The sequence below is a fragment of the Megalobrama amblycephala genome, linkage group LG12 (genome assembly GCF_018812025.1).
Source record: "Megalobrama amblycephala isolate DHTTF-2021 linkage group LG12, ASM1881202v1, whole genome shotgun sequence".
In the NCBI taxonomy this organism is placed as follows: domain Eukaryota; kingdom Metazoa; phylum Chordata; class Actinopteri; order Cypriniformes; family Xenocyprididae; genus Megalobrama; species Megalobrama amblycephala.
In genome coordinates this window covers 15,590,642-15,608,108 of record NC_063055.1, presented here as the reverse complement: position 1 = coordinate 15,608,108, position 17,467 = coordinate 15,590,642, and the positions used below count along the sequence as shown (strand labels likewise).

The 17,467-nt window shown below is 36.2% G+C and overlaps 2 protein-coding genes across 6 annotated transcripts; one reads left to right on the top strand and one right to left on the bottom strand.

Annotated features, from left to right (window-relative positions):
- The first annotated feature begins 1,099 nt into the window (after nucleotides 1-1,099).
- Nucleotides 1,100-7,529, top strand: LOC125280124. Of its 2 annotated transcripts, XM_048210446.1 has the most exons (7): nucleotides 1,100-1,277; nucleotides 3,873-4,790; nucleotides 4,992-5,088; nucleotides 5,210-5,311; nucleotides 5,743-5,918; nucleotides 6,030-6,131; nucleotides 6,522-7,529. In XM_048210446.1, exons 2-7 carry the CDS (start codon nucleotides 3,877-3,879, stop codon nucleotides 7,288-7,290), a joined length of 2,160 nt encoding a protein of 719 aa, XP_048066403.1. In that variant the 5' UTR covers nucleotides 1,100-1,277; nucleotides 3,873-3,876; the 3' UTR covers nucleotides 7,291-7,529. The 2 variants fall into 2 exon arrangements, with proteins under 2 accessions (XP_048066403.1, XP_048066402.1); XM_048210445.1 differs by lacking the exon at nucleotides 1,100-1,277 and having other exon boundaries at nucleotides 3,785-4,790.
- Nucleotides 7,488-17,467, bottom strand: LOC125280125 (protein IWS1 homolog). Of its 4 annotated transcripts, none has more exons than XM_048210450.1 (8): nucleotides 17,435-17,467; nucleotides 17,003-17,338; nucleotides 16,143-16,188; nucleotides 15,645-16,103; nucleotides 15,192-15,246; nucleotides 11,949-12,139; nucleotides 9,263-9,392; nucleotides 7,488-7,753 (listed from the first exon to the last, which is right to left on the bottom strand). In XM_048210450.1, the coding sequence occupies exons 2-8, from the start codon at nucleotides 17,024-17,026 to the stop codon at nucleotides 7,585-7,587; spliced, it is 1,074 nt and encodes a 357-aa protein (XP_048066407.1). In that variant the 5' UTR covers nucleotides 17,027-17,338; nucleotides 17,435-17,467; the 3' UTR covers nucleotides 7,488-7,584. The 4 variants fall into 4 exon arrangements, with proteins under 4 accessions (XP_048066407.1, XP_048066406.1, XP_048066405.1 ...); XM_048210449.1 differs by having other exon boundaries at nucleotides 15,645-16,188; nucleotides 17,003-17,087; nucleotides 17,286-17,338; XM_048210448.1 differs by having other exon boundaries at nucleotides 15,645-16,188.

The window sequence follows — 17,467 nt, the reverse complement described above, 5'->3', positions numbered from 1 at the left end:
TATTAATAAAATAAAATATGAATTAATTTTTATGAAGCAGCACAATTAATGATATTATTCCTGTTTTGATGGGGGTTTTTTATTACTGTACTTTTTAGCAAGAGTTTTGACTGGAAAGTGAGGATGTTGCCTAAATTAGTATATGGTGACAATGAAAGCACCTTGACTATAACTGATGCTTGCCATATGATATGTTTACTTAAAGAAGGTTTATGGAAGGTTTATTATAATTTCTTCCTTTTTTATAATTAGGCTACATGTAGACACATTTCAAATTTGTTCATGGATCCATTGAAGATATGCTGAAATCTTAGTATACACATTAGGACGCTCAGGTGAATTAAGCCCTGTATATAATTTCTTTTGTTTCTTACGTGTATACCATAGTCGAACGCACAGCCTCGCAAAGTATACTTCATTTCACTTGTACATAGTTAGTACGCACTTGGTTACTGATCACCTTCATTATCACCACCAGCTGTGTTCAATCACCCACCTCGTTTTTCTGCTCGTTTTAAGCCCCGTGTTTTCAGTTCAGTATTGTCCGGTATCGTTTGTGCTATGTGTGGTTGCGTTTCCTGTTTACCAGTTTGTGGATTTCCTTGCCTGTGGATTTATTAGATGACTTATTCTTGAATCTTCCTCGTCGTGCGTTTGTATACAATCATAACTGTAACAATTTGAGCTGAAGAAATTGAGTTTTATACCATATTTGTCTGATTTTATTCCTAATATTGACCAGCGGTTTTGCAGTGTTTAATCTTTCCTCATTTAAACGGATATGAGCCATACTTGAATGCATGAAAATTGAAGGTGTAACCAAGATGGCCACCAAGTGAAGTAATGTAAAATGACTTTTGTACCTCCCTTGTAATATTGTAATTATATATGGTTGAAAATGAGGACTCTTTGAATAAATGATACTTGCCATGTGATACTTTATTGAAAGTTACAAGAATTTAAGAACTTAATTCACATTTCTAATTTTTTTGTCGATCCATTCAAGATATGGTGAAATCTTAGTATACACATTAGGATAGTCAGGTGAATTGCAGAGCCTTTTATATGCAAATGATGTGACACCAACTGCAGTGTTTCCACAAACCAAAGGCAGATGGGAGTTTTACTTACTCAAACATGTTCTAAGGGCAGAAAGAAGATGATTGGTTTACAGATTCAACCAATGAAATTGAAGCAGAGGCGGGGCGGGGTCAAGCCGTTTGAAATTTTAGAGGGAATTCAAACTGATGTTACTGGGAGAGCGCATGTAATGTAAGGTAAGTAAATTTTGCTATATATTTTGTTAAAATTCAGATAACTGATAAACATTAAAATGCAAAGAAACACTCATCTTATAGTATGAATTTTGATTCGGCTCCATTATACGTCGACTGCACCAATGCTGCTTTTGTGAAAATGGGGTAAATAGGCTTCATTTTAATGCTTGCATTAAAAAAAGGATCTATGAGGCCAATATGCTACGACAGAACTGGCTCAGATCTCCGTGACATTATACATCTCCCGCTGCATGCAAGAAGTGGTTGTGCTGTTATTTTTGGTAACGTTAAACTATGCGCGTCGCTGCTCAGGGCTGCAGTGTTATGCATCGCTGTTATTTTTAGTGAACTATGGCTGCTGTCAGGGAAAGAACTACTCAAGTTGTGTTGCTGTGTAAATTTCGCTACTCCTTGCTCTTGAACGAACACACATACACACACACCGAATGATAATAAAATACCCGTCTCGATCTATACAAATTTCATCATAATGGTTCCGTGCTTTCCTGCATTAGTTCCGTGTGTTTACTGACCGCAGCCTAAAAATATCAATGTCACTATTTGTAAAACAACAAAACAGAAATACGGAAAAACTCTCTCCGAGCTGGAGTCAATAGGTTCCATAATATCTCAATAGATTCATATCGCTGTTATTTTAGTGTACTATATGCTGCTCTCAGGGCTGCAGTACTCAATAGATTCATTTTACTGTGTTATTTTAGTGTACTATATGCTGCTCTCAGGGCTGCAGTACTCAATAGATTCATTTTACTGTGTTATTTTAGTGTACTATATGCTGCTCTCAGGGCTGCAGTTCTCAATAGATTCATTTTACTGTGTTATTTTAGTGTACTATATGCTGCTCTCAGGGCTGCAGTTCTCAATAGATTCATATCGCTGTTATTTTAGTGTACTATATGCTGCTCTCAGGGCTGCAGTACTCAATAGATTCATTTTACTGTGTTATTTTAGTGTACTATATGCTGCTCTCAGGGCTGCAGTACTCAATAGATTCATTTTATTTTAGTGTACTGTGTTATTTTAGTGTATTTTAGTGTACTATATGCTGCTCTCAGGGCTGCAGTACTCAATAGATTCATTTTACTGTGTTATTTTAGTGTATTCTGCTCTCAGGGCTGCAGTTTACTGTGTTATTTTAGTGTACTATATGCTGCTCTCAGGGCTGCAGTACTCAATAGATTCATATCGCTGTTATTTTAGTGTACTATATGCTGCTCTCAGGGCTGCAGTACTCAATAGATTCATTTTACTGTGTTATTTTAGTGTACTATATGCTGCTCTCAGGGCTGCAGTACTCAATAGATTCATTTTACTGTGTTATTTTAGTGTATTATATGCTGCTCTCAGGGCTGCAGTACTCAATAGATTCATTTTACTGTGTTATTTTAGTGTACTATATGCTGCTCTCAGGGCTGCAGTACTCAATAGATTCATATCGCTGTTATTTTAGTGTACTATATGCTGCTCTCAGGGCTGCAGTACTCAATAGATTCATTTTACTGTGTTATTTTAGTGTACTATATGCTGCTCTCAGGGCTGCAGTACTCTCAATAGATTCATTTTACTGTGTTATTTTAGTGTACTATATGCTGCTCTCAGGGCTGCAGTACTCAATAGATTCATTTTACTGTGTTATTTTAGTGTACTATATGCTGCTCTCAGGGCTGCAGTACTCAATAGATTCATTTTACTGTGTTATTTTAGTGTACTATATGCTGCTCTCAGGGCTGCAGTACTCAATAGATTCATTTTACTGTGTTATTTTAGTGTACTATATGCTGCTCTCAGGGCTGCAGTACTCAATAGATTCATTTTACTGTGTTATTTTAGTGTACTATATGCTGCTCTCAGGGCTGCAGTACTCAATAGATTCATTTTACTGTGTTATTTTAGTGTACTATATGCTGCTCTCAGGGCTGCAGTACTCAATAGATTCATTTTACTGTGTTATTTTAGTGTACTATATGCTGCTCTCAGGGCTGCAGTACTCAATAGATTCATATCGCTGTTATTTTAGTGTATTTTAGTGTACTATATGCTGCTCTCAGGGCTGCAGTACTCAATAGATTCATATCGCTGTTATTTTAGTGTACTATATGCTGCTCTCAGGGCTGCAGTACTCAATAGATTCATATCGCTGTTATTTTAGTGTACTATATGCTGCTCTCAGGGCTGCAGTACTCAATAGATTCATTTTACTGTGTTATTTTAGTGTACTATATGCTGCTCTCAGGGCTGCAGTACTCAATAGATTCATATCGCTGTTATTTTAGTGTACTATATGCTGCTCTCAGGGCTGCAGTACTCAATAGATTCATTTTACTGTGTTATTTTAGTGTACTATATGCTGCTCTCAGGGCTGCAGTACTCAATAGATTCATATCGCTGTTATTTTAGTGTACTATATGCTGCTCTCAGGGCTGCAGTTCTCAATAGATTCTATCGCTGTTAATACTATATGCTGCTCTCATTCATATCATATCGCTGTTATTTTAGTGTACTATATGCTGCTCTCTGCAAATGTAGTACTGAGTAGTACTACTTTTTTAACCATTTTATTTGATTTTTTTCTAGGCAAATGGAGAATATTTGGCTTGAAGGGATAAGGCGAAAGTTAAAGAAATTAAGGGATGTCAGAGTCATTCAAGAGGTCATACCTTTTTCTGGGGAGGAGACTGATTTCATGCAGGGTTACATTAAGAAACTGGAGGAGGAAACCAAAAGCACCTTCAAGTCCGCTGTGTCTACTCATAAAGACTACTTTTACTTTGCATGTGAAAGATCGACCAAAGCAAGTGGGAAAAGCAAAGGAGAACCTACAAAGACAAGAGCTAATTCCTGCAAAGCTTATGTGTCATTTAAAATAATCAAAGATGGTAGTTTTACAGGTGCTGTGGTCAACAAAATGCTTCAACACAACGGACATGATGTGTGCATGAAAGAAGAGGGCGTAAAAAATCGCATTGACCCAGAGCTATTGACCTTCATTGAAATGTGGCTTGATCAAGGACTGTCAATTTCAGAAACCCTTTTAAAATGCGTGGACTGGGCAGAACGTCATGGACATATGGACAAATATAATCGGCGATATTATGTTACACCTGAAGATATACGATTGATCAAGAAGACCAGTAATGCTCTTAGTTTTCCTGATGCGAAAGACTGCATTAGTGTGGACAAGCTGATCACATCGGAGCTGCAGGAACACATTTGTTACTACCAGCCTTTGAGTGAAAATCAACCACTTATAATTGTAGTGCAGACACCCTGGCAAAAGGATATACTTAGAGAACATCCCCATACCATGGTATTCATGGACGCTACTTACAAAGCCATGACATCATATGGTTATGCATTTTATGCTCTTCTTTTGACCAACAGTATTGGAAGAGCAGTCCCATTTGCTTACTTTATTATTAGTGAGGAATCAGCGGACATACTTGCTCTCTGCTTGGAAAAGCTTGTAAATCACAACCCTGGATTTCTTCCCAGGTAAGAAGTTAAAAACATAGTAGAGTCAGTAGTAGTTTGGCAGCAAAGTGTGCTGATGTATTGAGGTATTTCTATGTACAGACATTACTATTGGATTAAATACTGCACACTGTAAACTACCTTTTTACAAAAGCTGTTCATTTTTACAGAATCTACAGATGTTGACGTATCTTCATTAATTCTCAATTCCTTATCATGTAGGTCGATAATGATTGACCGTGACCTTAAGGAACTCAATGCCATAAGAAGAGTTTTTCCAACAGCCAAGGTTCTTCTTTGCTGGTTTCATGTACTCCAGGTAGGTTTATTAAATCTTTTGTACTGGAAAAAGACCTATTCATTTTACAGACCTATTCATTTTAAAAATACAATTATAATTCAAATGCCATTATAACTATAGCTTTTGAATGTTTTTGTAGGCTGTACATAGGTGGATGGTTAAAAGAGATGGAGGGAACTTGCCAGTGAATCAGCGGAATCTTGTGATTCAAGCAATGGTGGCAATGAAATCCTGTTTAACGGTAATATTTTTATATCATAAATCACTTTATTCTTTAGAAATCATTTCAGTACATGGAAATAAATCTTGAGTTGTTTACTATAGATTTCAATGGGATTGGTCAAATTTATGTGTATTATGATTTTTAATGAATTGTCTTTTAAAAATGTTCCCACAAAAAAATTAAAATCATTCTTTACTAACCCTCATGTAAATCCAAATTCAAAAGATTTTTTTTTCCACAATAGAATATGGAAGTGTTTTGTACCCATTAAGTTTCATTGCATGAAAAAAACAATCTTCAAAATATACATTGTGTTCCACTGAGGAAATAGTCATATAGGTTTGGAGTGACACAAAATGACAATTTTCAATTTTGGGAGAACTACCCCTTTAAATGTGCGTAAACTTAAGGTGGCATAACTCTACAATGTTGTGTCTTTTTCTTTACAGGAAGAAGAGTTCAACAGCATGTCATCCAGAAAGTGTGAAGAGCTCGATACATGTCTTGGTAGTTCTCATGTATCAACCTACCTCAAGAATCAGTGGATTTGTTTTGGTGATTTATGGTCCAATTTTGGCAGGTCATTTTATCACCATAACAGCGAAACCAACAACAAGGCAGAGAGGTCAGCTACTAAAATTATAACATCATGCCCTAAAATCACATTTTAAATAACATGATATCCAGGACACATATTCATTAAGGATATTTTAAGTTTCTTAACTTTTGTACACAGATTTTTTCTTACAATGAAGTACCAGTTCCTTAAGGGAAGAATAAATAGCAGGATTGATCAGCTTCTTCGCTTACTGTGTGGTGATGTCCAAAAATATTACAGGTAAATATATTTAGCTGTATATATAGTTCAATGTATTACTTTTATTATGGTGCTAAATTGTAATTGCCAATTACAGAAATCATGTGACATATAGAATCATGTGATAATATTGCATAGAGATCATCTCTGGCCACTACCTATTGCCATTATCAGCTTGTTTGGATACAGGAAGCTCTTGAATAAACATTCACTGTTGTCTATGACATTATCTTTTCCTTAGCACAAATCATTCAGTAAAAAGGTCTGTCAGCTCCCAGCTTCCTTTTTTCCTTAATTATTTTATAGCCTATAAAATCTATACAAATGTTTAAGGGTATTTGCTTTTTTCAGTCATTTCATTTTTACAATAGTTTACCATTTCCTAACTTGTTCTTTTATTTCATTGTTCAGTTACCTGGATGACCTCACAGAAACTGGACGAATCAAAGGAGCAAACACTGAAGAGACCACTAATGCCGCCCATTCTATGATTGCAAAAGGCCTGGGTGCAAAAGTGGAGATAAAAAATGGAGTGTGTTTGGTTCCACCCGACACAAGCACACAATGTCACAGTGTGGACTTGGTCATGCACAAATGCGACTGCAAAAGATTCCAATGTGGATGTGTGTGCAAACACTTAATTTTTTCACAGAACATTGCAGAGAAACAAGGACTTATAATTCAAGATCTTAGGGCAGAAGTAGCAAAAAAAATTGTTGACAGTGAATCCTACCTCAGGGTCGATGAAAACCTTACTGTCTATCATTCTGATGGGAGTGTAGAATTTGTAAGTTGTAAAGGGACCAAATTTTGCACATGCATTGCGAATAGCCATGGAGAGGTATGTGTATGTATATTGGTTCACAACATTCTGTACCCAACATCATCTGAGAACATATCTGATGATTCACACTGCTTTAGGTCCAGTGAGAGAAAACAAGTTACACTGCAAGCCATGCTTACAGATCTCCATGAGTGGAGCAAATCAGAAAAATTTTGTGAGGATAATGAAGTGTACAGGTTAGTTGAAAGAGCACACAAGTTAGTTTTTTCACAGTTTACTAAACTGTCAAGAAAAAGAAAAGTGACTGCACTTCATAATTATCGTAAAAGGGTCAAAAAAGCAAAAGATGTAGTCACTGTAACCTACATGGTCAAAAAGAAGAAAAAACGTGTTTGATCTTGTAGAGATAAGAAATGTTTCATTGATGAAACAATCACTATTTGCTTTGCCTAGCCAAAATGTTTTTTTTTTCCTCTTGCTGCTACTGTCTTTTTTCAATGAGTGTTGTACAGATACTTTGTATAAGAACAAATTAAAGGAACAAATATGAATTGTAAGTAATTGAGATTAAAAAAAATAAATAAAAAACACAGTTCTTTGTAATGTTTTATTAATTTTTTTTTGTACAGCTGAACATCAAGAAACAAGAGTTTGAAACAATACAAGTAAACAAAATAAAGTGGGGGAACCTTACTCATCTGTGGAGTCTTTTTTTTTCAGTGCTCTCATCTTTTCCTTAAGACACGCATCTATCAACGAAAAAGTGCCATTTATTACGGCAGGACCAAGACCATGTGTTGCCAGGTCAAATGTGTCCCAATTTTTCTCTAGAGCAGCCTTTACTTCTTTCAATGTCTTCCTGCAATAGAAAATACAAAAAGCTATTTAGTTTTCCAGTTCAACTGATCATTGAATCATTAAGTTAAAGGGTTAGTTCACCCAAAAAAGAAAATCAACATTTATTACTCGCCCTCATGTCATTCTACACCCATAAGATCTTCATTCATCTTCAGAACACAAATTAAGATATTTTTGATGAAATCCAATGGCTCAGTGAGGCCTGCATTGCCAGCAAGACAATTAACACTTTCAGATGCCCAGAAAGGTACTAAAGACATATATAAAACAGGTCATGTGACTACGGTGGTTCAACCTTAATGTTATGAAGCAGGGACGTGCACAGGAATTTTGAGGGGCAGTTGCTCTGACCTAAAAAAAGGGCACTCCCCTACCATTATTTTCCTAATAATTCAATGGCCCGTCATCAATTATTCCTTACTTACAGCTTAAATAGTGTTTTGACATAGACAACCCAAGTGCATTTTACCTCAAACTTGCATCTAGTTAACTTGCTACAGTAGCAATCGCTTCTCGGGTCGACATTAACACACTGACAAAATTATATTCAGAATTAAAAATATTTTTATACCACTTTTTAATGTGTGATTGTGTAAAGGTTTTCACGAGATACCAACCTTTCGCGAACTTGCTTCCAACACTCGTTCTCAATTCTCATGGAGGCGCGGTGTGCACGGAGGGGAGGGGCTGTGTGCGCGCGCGAGTATGTGAGAGAGACGCGTGAGTGAGAGACGCAGGGAAATGAAATGCAGCTGAACGTTTGCTCTATGAAAGACATTGACAAAGACGAAAACTAAGGACATTTAATCTATAATTTTATTTTATTTTAGTTCGTTTTGCCAAACACACATTACAGTTTTGGTTAGTTATGTTTTTTTGTAATGCCTTGTTTTTATTTTTATTTCAGTTAACGATGTTTTTTCCCACCTAGTTTTCGTTTTTTCGTTCGTTTTCGTTAACGATTATAACCTTACTCACCTTTCCGACAACGTTAAGTCGTCTCACCCGACAACCGCAACAATCTCCTTCTAGTGCCGCTCATGCAGGCTCAGCTTCTTTTTTTTTTTTTTTTTATCTAGGCCTACGTGAAATTCTGCATCCATTGTACGATTTTTTTATTTCTTTTTTTCCACCTCAGAAGGGCAACGTGAGTCGAGAAGGGCATATGGGAAGTTGCCCGGGCAACCTGAGCAACCCCCCTGTGCATGTCCCTGTTATGAAGTGACGAGAATACTTTTTGTGTGCCAAAAATGACAAAATAATGACTTTATTAAACAATATCTAGTGATGGTGATTTCAAACCACTGCTTCATGAAGCTTCAAATCTTTACAAATCTTCTGTTTCATATAAGAGATTTCATCAAAAATATCTTAATTTGTGTTCTGAGGATGAACGAATGTCTTACGGGTTTGGAACGACATGAGGGTGAGTAATTAATGACTGAATTTTAATTTTTTGATGAACTATCCCTTTAACATCAAGTGTAGTAATAAATTGTTATTAAATTACCTGCAGTCTTCGGTTTTGACGATGGCAGCATGGACATTCCCCTCTTCTAGTAAGGCTTCACCCACCCTTTTCTGGGGGATGAATTTTGTGGCAAGAAACATTACGTCCCCAGCCAGATCCTTGCATTCATCTAAAATACAAATAAATACAACAGCAAAATTATTTGTAATAATGTCCAACTTAGAAGCAGTACAACAAAATAACAAAAGATGAAGTATGTGGATACACTCACCATCCACCTTATTAAGACCACCTGTCATATGGCAGCAGCATAATGTAAACATAACAACAACATGCAGATACATTTCAAGAGCTTCGGTTAATGATGTTCACATCAACTATCAGAATCAACAACACAATAACCGTGGCATGGTTGTTGGTGCCATATTTCAGATCCTGCTGATATACTGGGATGTTTCTCACACAAAAGTCTCTGAGTTTGCACAGAATGGTACAAAAAATATTAAATAAGCAATAATTATGGGGGTGCAAATGCCTAATCTGAGGCACAGAAACTGTACAGTTGAACAAAAAAAAAATCACCTTTTTCAGTCTTCAATTGTCCAGTGAGTGTGCCCATGAAATCTGCAGATTCTTATTCATGGCTGCTGTTAGAGCCCATCCACTTTAAGGTTCAATGTCTTATACGTGCTAAGATGATTTTCTTCTCACCACAGTCATAAAGAGTGATCATGAGTTGCTACCCCCAAACCCCACCCAACTATTCTGTGTTGTTTGAGAAATTCTCAGGAGACCCAGTTTCTGAAATACTGAAATTCAAATCAGCCCATCTGGAACCAAAAACCATGTCACAGTTAAAATCACAGATCACATTTTTCCCATTCTGATGATTGATGTGCTTTTGACCTGTATCTGTATGATTTTATGCAGGGTGCAGTTGCCATATGATTGGCTGACTGTATGACTCTATGAAGGACATGGTGTACAGGAGTTCCTATTAAAGTGGACAGTGAGTGTTGTAGCATCTGGACCAATCAGCCACACAATTATTCATTGTATTTAATGAATTACCCATAAACTCACTCTCACTATCAAAGTTCTCTGAACTCATCCCCCTAAAACTGCAACCAGCATCCCAAGTGTAGCTAGCACACAGGCACAACTAGGTGTCCTGTTACAGTTATATGGTACTTTTATGATCCAGAAGAATGCTGTAGAGACTAGTGACTCATTCTTCCTGAGAAGGACAAATAAACTCTCTTAATCCTATGTATTCTCTATATAACCACTTGGGAAATGTATAAACATGTTTTGGTATTAATGTTCCATAGTTGCAAATGTATAGTTAACTGAGATCACATTGGCAACATGTTTGGTATCTACGGACTCCATCTTTAATTTCCTATTTGGTAATTCATGTTACATGTTACTAACTCTGTGACATGTTAGTATTATAGGAATCTAGAGGGTTCTTCTCTCAAACATCCAATCCAGTGTCTTATGCTAATATCTTGCTACAGAACAAAGACTCGTAAAACTTCCCTCCGAGGGGGCAACTCCTTATTGGCTCAGACACCTCAAGAGGGTGTGACATCTTCACCCTTTATATACACTGATCACAAGACCAAGCCCTCTCTTCCTGCTCTTCCTCCTCTTCTTCTTTTTTTACTGACAAATGCTGACGTCAAGATGACGCTGTAAAAAGCTAGAAGCTTCTAAGGAACCCCAAGCTTGTGCCAGGCCTCGGCCTAGACCTTCCATTCACCAAAGATCCTCTGAATCCAACTGGTTCTCTTTCATCAAGACAATATCAGCAAAGATTCAACGGGAGCCTCCACAAATTGCATCAGGACAGTTTTAATTCAACTTGGAGAGACATGCAAGTATCAAACTTAGTCTCATTATCGGATACATTGAGTATCCTTACCCCTTTGAAAGAAGGGCCTGTTAAAACTAAACTGATGTTTTGCTCAAGGCTGTTGATCTGCTGAAATGTACAACAATGCTGTAACCTCTTGCTTCCTGTACTCTGCTTTAGCCCTCTCTCTCTTGGTAAACTGTATGCATGTATGTGTGTGAATGTTAGAGTAGTTTAAGTCTTTAGTCTAGTTAATAAAGTCTTGTTCATGTCACACGTAAGGTTGTCTGTGTTTTGCGCTCATATACGGGAGTCCCTATTCATGTCGGTCCTGACTACAGGCTTTTAGTAGAATAAGATTGTTATTTCCCATAACCTGGAAATGAACATTTCTTAGAATTAATAAACAATTAACACTGTGTGTTCATTGAACAACAGGTTAATTGATTGTAATATTAATTTTATTACATTAAGTTAATTTTATTAACTGATTAAAATATTAATAATTAATTATAACTAGTTATAATTAATTATTCATATTTATTTTGAGCTAATTTGCTACAGTGTATATTCCAAAACTGGTAGTAAAACATAGCAAATCAGGCTATTAACATAATATATTGACCTATTTTGGTAAAACTGAACACCTCATAGTGGCAAGACAACTTGTCTACGATTATATTTACTTTTTATTTATACATTTATATAACTGTATAACAATACAGTTATAAGTAATGTGGAATTTCAGTGGAAGTTATATTGTTATAAAATTTTACTATTATAAAGAAACTTATGATTCAAAACCACAAAACAAGGATACTGGTCTCAGAATTCCCTTTAGAGTTATTACTATTACTATATTTTTACCTTCACAAAGTTTGGAGCACTGTGAAGTTAACTTTGTGCGCTTTGAGGGGTTCACCTCCAACTCTGCCAGCGTCTCTGTAATTTTCTTTTTTTGTCCCTTGGCCTTCCGTAGATAAGCCACTACAGTGTTTGCAGAGTAACTCTCTGGGGGAGAGCACCTCCTCTGTAGTTCATCTGATGTGACCAGGTATCTGAAATATCAATGTGTTATGTACATTATAATAATCCTTGAAAAGGCAGAGGTGCTTTATCTTTAAAAAAAAATCTTTAGAGTATACAAAAGAAAGAAGGATTTGAACCATGGCAATAAGATAATTAACTTGATTTTTTAAAATAACTGATATACAGCATAATTTGCTATAATTAATAACCCATTTATATATATACAGGTGCTAGTCATATAATTAGAATATCATCAAAAAGTTGATTTATTTCACTAATTCCATTCAAAAAGTGAAACTTGTATATTATATTCATTCATTACACACAGACTGATATATTTCAAATGTTTATTTCTTTTAATTTTGATGATTATAACTGACAACTAAGGAAAATCCCAAATTCAGTATCTCAGAAAATTAGAATATTACTTAAGACCAATAAAATGAAAGGATTTTTAGAAATCTTGGCCAACTGAAAAGTATGAACATGAAAAGTATGAGCATGTACAGCACTCAGTACTTAGTTGGGCTCCTTTTGCCTGAATTACTGCAGCAATGCGGCGTGGCATGGAGTCGATCAGTCTGTGGCACTGCTCAGGTGTTATGAGAGCCCAGGTTGCTCTGATAGTGGCCTTCAGCTCTTCTGCATTGTTTGGTCTGGCATATCGCATCTTCCTCTTCACAATACCCCATAGATTTTCTATGGGGTTAAGGTCAGGCGAGTTTGCTGGCCAATTAAGAACAGGGATATCATGGTCCTTAAACCAGGTACTGGTAGCTTTGGCACTGTGTGCAGGTTGAAACCCATGTCTTGCATACATCTGTGCGTAGTGGTTCTTGAAGCTCTGACTCCAGCTGCAGTCCACTCTTTGTGAATCTCCCCCAAATTTTTGAATGGGTTTTGTTTCATAATCCTCTCCAGGGTGCGGTTATCCCTATTGCTTGTACACTTTTTTCTACCACATCTTTTCCTTCCCTTCGCCTCTCTATTAAAGGGATAGTTCACCCAAAAATGAAAATTTGATGTGTATCTGCTTAGCCCCAGGGCATCCAAGATGTAGGTGACTTTGTTTCTTCAGTCGAACACAAATGATGATTTTTAACTGCAACCGCTGCCATCTGTCAGTCTTATAACATGAGTGGATGGGAACTCGAAGAATAACAGTCTAAAACACTTCCATAGACAAATCCAAATTAAACCCTGCGGCTCGTGACGACACATTGATGTCCTAAGACTCGAAATGATTGGTTTGTGTGAGAAACCGAACAGTATTTATATATAATTTTACCTCTAAAACACCACTATGTCCAACTGCATTCTGTACTCGTTTAGTGAGGTCTGTGGCATATACTTCAATGAATGCGAGACATCACTGTCGTTGTCAGAGCGCGATCAGACCTCACTAAACGAATGCTGAACGCAGTTGGACATAGTGGTGCTTTAGAGGATATTGGATATTGATGATTATATGACCAGCACCTGTATATATTAGGGGTGTGATGAGACGGGTATCTCACGAGACGAGACGAGACTCAAGATTGAGTTCATGAGACAAGATTTTTACACACTATTTTTAAGAAATCCTCAATGGCGAAATACATGACTAGAAAAAATATTCTGCAAGTGTATTTGAAATGTTTTAACTAATCATCTTGTAATGAATATCATTTCATTTCTACTTTCTGATTATGAATTCATATGCAGTAAAAGACAATACTCAAGTACAGTAAAAGGTTTTGCCACTAACTCAACTGACTGACTTCTCTTTTGTATGATTTCAGTCTCTTCAGACCTTACTGTACATGATTTATGAGTTTCTACAACTTTTGACCACCTAACTGAACTCCTTTCCACAAACTGACCATAGAAATAAAAACAGTATAAATAAAAATGGTAACACTTTACAATAAGGTCTCATTTATTAACATTAATGTATTAACCAACATCAACAATGAGCAATGTATGTGCTACAGTATTTATTAATCTTTATGTTAGTTAATAAAAATAGTCATTCATTGTTAGTTCATGATAGTTCACAGTGCATTAACTAATGTTAACAAACGAAACCTTACTGTTTGTGCTTAATAAGATTAAAGGTGCCCAAGAACATGTTTTTAAAAGATGTAATATAAGTCTAAGGTGTCCCCTGAATGTGTCTGTGAAGTTTCAGCTCAAAATACCCCATAGTTTGTTTTTTTTTTTATAAATTTTTTTAACTGCCTATTTTGGGGCATCATTATAAAATGCACCGATTTATGCAGCGCGGCCCCTTTAAATCTCGTGTTCTCCGCCCCAAGAGCTCGCGCTTGCCTTAAACAGCTATAAACAAAGTTCACACAGCTAATATAACCCTCAAAATGGATCTTTACAAAGTGTTCGTCATGCAACATGTCTAATCGCGTGAGTATTTATTTGGATGTTTACATTTGATTCTGAATGAGTTTGATAGTGCTCCGTGGCTAAAGCTAACATTACACACTGTTGGAGAGATTTATAAAGAATGAAGTTGTGTTTATGAATTATACAGACTGCAAGTGTTTAAAACTGAAAATAACAACAGTCTTGTCTCCGTGAATACAGTAAGAAACGATGGTAACTTTAACCACATTTAACAGTACATTAGCAACATGCTAATAAAACATTTAGAAAGACTATATATATCACTAAAAATATCATGTTATCATGAATCATGTCAGTTATTATTGCTCCATTTGCCATTTTTTGCCATACAGTTTGAGACTCACTGTATGTCATTTCCATGTACTGAACTCTTGTTATTCAACTATGCCGAAGTAAATTCAATTTTTGAATCTAGGGCACCTTTAAGAGAAAACTGTTATTCATTTTTATGGTAACACTTTACAATAAGTGCAACCATAATAGCACTCTCTCAATATTCAAAGTGCAAATAAAACCAAATTTTCCTTCGATACAGAGCTAAGAGATGGTTACAACTACACTGCCCAGCCTAAAATAGCTTTCATATTGAAAGATATTTGCATTCATCAGGGAGCCACTTTCAAATGCGGGGTATTGAAATCGCATATATATATATACATTTATTTATTTATTTTTTTTTACCTTTTTGCTTGATGAGAGTCTGAAACTTTTAAAACACTTTCCACCAGGAATCCCCCTGGAAGGGTGAATAAAAAGAAAAGTAACAGTATCAGTATGGGAGAGGGATAGCATGCTTTCATTTAAATTAAGTTAAAAGTAATTACTATGTCTATAGATTAATAAATGCATTGTGGTTTTCTTTGTTTATATCAGTGTCAATATAAACACTGGTTCTTTACTACACAAATCAACACACAAATCACATTGTTCACTGCAGTAACATTAAAACCACTGATTGTTTTTTTTACAATGGCTAAAACCTTCCACAGGTTAAAGCAGTTACAGAGCAGCAGCAAATGGCATGATATCTCAATATTAACAACCTTAATTTCACATGAAAATTCATGTAGGACAAAGTGTCCACAATTTTTTAAGCAGGTTTGTGTTTTTCCAAGATCTTACTTAAAACTTTACCTTGAACTTGGTTAAGTCCCGAGCTGCTTTCTTCCTGAATTCCTTCATTTTGGTTGCTTCCTCCTGAGCTGTCTTGTCCCTCAGGTTCATCCTCTCTTTCTCCTGATCTGTCTTGTGTCTCAGGTTCATCCTCTTTTTCTCCTGATCTGTCTTGTGTCTCAGGTTCATCCTCTTTTTCTCCTGATCTGTCTTGTCCCTCAGGTTCATCCTCTTTTTCTTCTGATCTGTCTTGTGTCTCAGGTTCATCCTCTTTTTCTCCTGATCTGTCTTGTGTCTCAGGTTCATCCTCTTTTTCTCCTGATCTGTCTTGTCCCTCAGGTTCATCCTCTTTTTCTCCTGATCTGTCTTGTGTCTCAGGTTCATCCTCTTTTTCTCCTGATCTGTCTTGTCCCTCAGGTTCATCCCTCTTTTTCTTCTGATCTGTCTTGTGTCTCAGGTTCATCCTCTTTTTCTCCTGATCTGTCTTGTCCCTCAGTTTCGTCCTCTCTTTCTCCTGATCTGTCTTGTCCCTCAGGTTCGTCCTCTCTTTCTCCTGAGCTTTTTTCTTACATAATTGATGTATTTAGAAATAATATTAAATGAATAGAGAACAGACTATCTATTAGTGAATTTTAATAATAGTTTATCAGCCTCTAAAATTGTAAAATGCCATATAGGGTTAGTTTGCCCTGAAAAGAAATATCTGTCATTAAGTAGATCCATACCCGTAAGACCTTTGTTCATCTTTGGAAAACAAATTAAGATATTTTTGATCATATCTGATGACTCAGTGAGGCCTCTATTGACAGCAAAATAATTAACACTTTCAGATGCCCAGAAAGCTACTAAAAACACATTTAAAAAAGTTCATGTGGCAACAGTGGTTCAACTTTAATGTTATGAAGCGATGAGAATACTTTTTGTGCACCAAAAAACGAAATTACTTTATTCAACAATATCTAGTGATGGGTGATTTCAAAACACTGCTTCATGAAGCTTTGAAGCTCTATGAATCTTTTGTTTTGAATCAGTGGTTCAGAGCATGTATCAAACTGCCAAATTCACGTGAACCATTGACCATTTCAAAACACTTATGCTGTAACGAAGCCTCGATTACTGAAATCATGTGACTTCAGTGATCCGAACCACTGATTTGAAACAAAAGATTTGTAAAGCTTCAAAGCTTCATGAAGCAGTGTTTTGAAATTCAGCCCAATACTGAGGATGACGAAGGTCTTATGGGTGTGGAACGACTTGAGAGTGAGGAATTAATGACTGAATTTTAATTTTTGGGTGAACTAACCCTAAACGTTGCAGTTGTTAGAAGGATTATTTTATAATGTAGGGTCACAAGGGTCATTTAATCCAAAATGTACTACCTTTGCAAAAAAGACACTTTGCATCCTCCTGTCTCCCAGGTAGACAGATTTTATGAATATTTACAAAACATGTTGAACATTTTTCCTAGAAAGATCATTTGCATGAAAAAAAGGTTAGATCAAGGTTATCCAATTCCTAAGGAACATTTATTTATTGTATTTATCTTTTATTCCCCAACTAATTTCTGGTGTACTAGATCAAAAAACCACTGGACAAACATCATTTGAAGCTTAGAATCTAACTTTATTTTCTAATATTTAAATTGTCATTTGCATCACTTGCCTTGTTCTTCCTGGGTACCTTGTAAAAACAGACACCACAAATACCTGACCTATCTGAAACACATAGGAAACATATTTGCTGCATTGTTAATCTTTCGACAGGAAACAACCAATAGGAACTCTAAATTCATACATGAGCATGGTACTTACCAAGTGAACTAAAGAGAAGTGTCCCCAGACGCT

What these genes read in the sequence shown, in the direction of transcription:
- LOC125280124 (XM_048210446.1), top strand. Translation starts at nt 3,877, where the DNA reads ATGGAGAATATTTGGCTTGAAGGGATAAGGCGAAAGTTAAAGAAATTA. An exon ending in ACCAACAACAAGGCAGAGAG is followed by an intron (nt 5,919 to 6,029) that starts GTCAGCTACTAA and finishes TTTTGTACACAG; the next exon opens with ATTTTTTCTTACAATGAAGT. An exon ending in GATGTCCAAAAATATTACAG is followed by an intron (nt 6,132 to 6,521) that starts GTAAATATATTT and finishes TTCATTGTTCAG; the next exon opens with TTACCTGGATGACCTCACAG.
- LOC125280125 (XM_048210448.1), bottom strand. Translation starts at nt 17,026, where the DNA reads ATGCAAAGTGTCTTTTTTGCAAAG. An exon ending in AAAGTGTCTTTTTTGCAAAG is followed by an intron (nt 16,189 to 17,002) that starts GTAGTACATTTT and finishes CAATTATGTAAG; the next exon opens with AAAAAAGCTCAGGAGAAAGA. An exon ending in GGGACTTAACCAAGTTCAAG is followed by an intron (nt 15,247 to 15,644) that starts GTAAAGTTTTAA and finishes TCACCCTTCCAG; the next exon opens with GGGGATTCCTGGTGGAAAGT.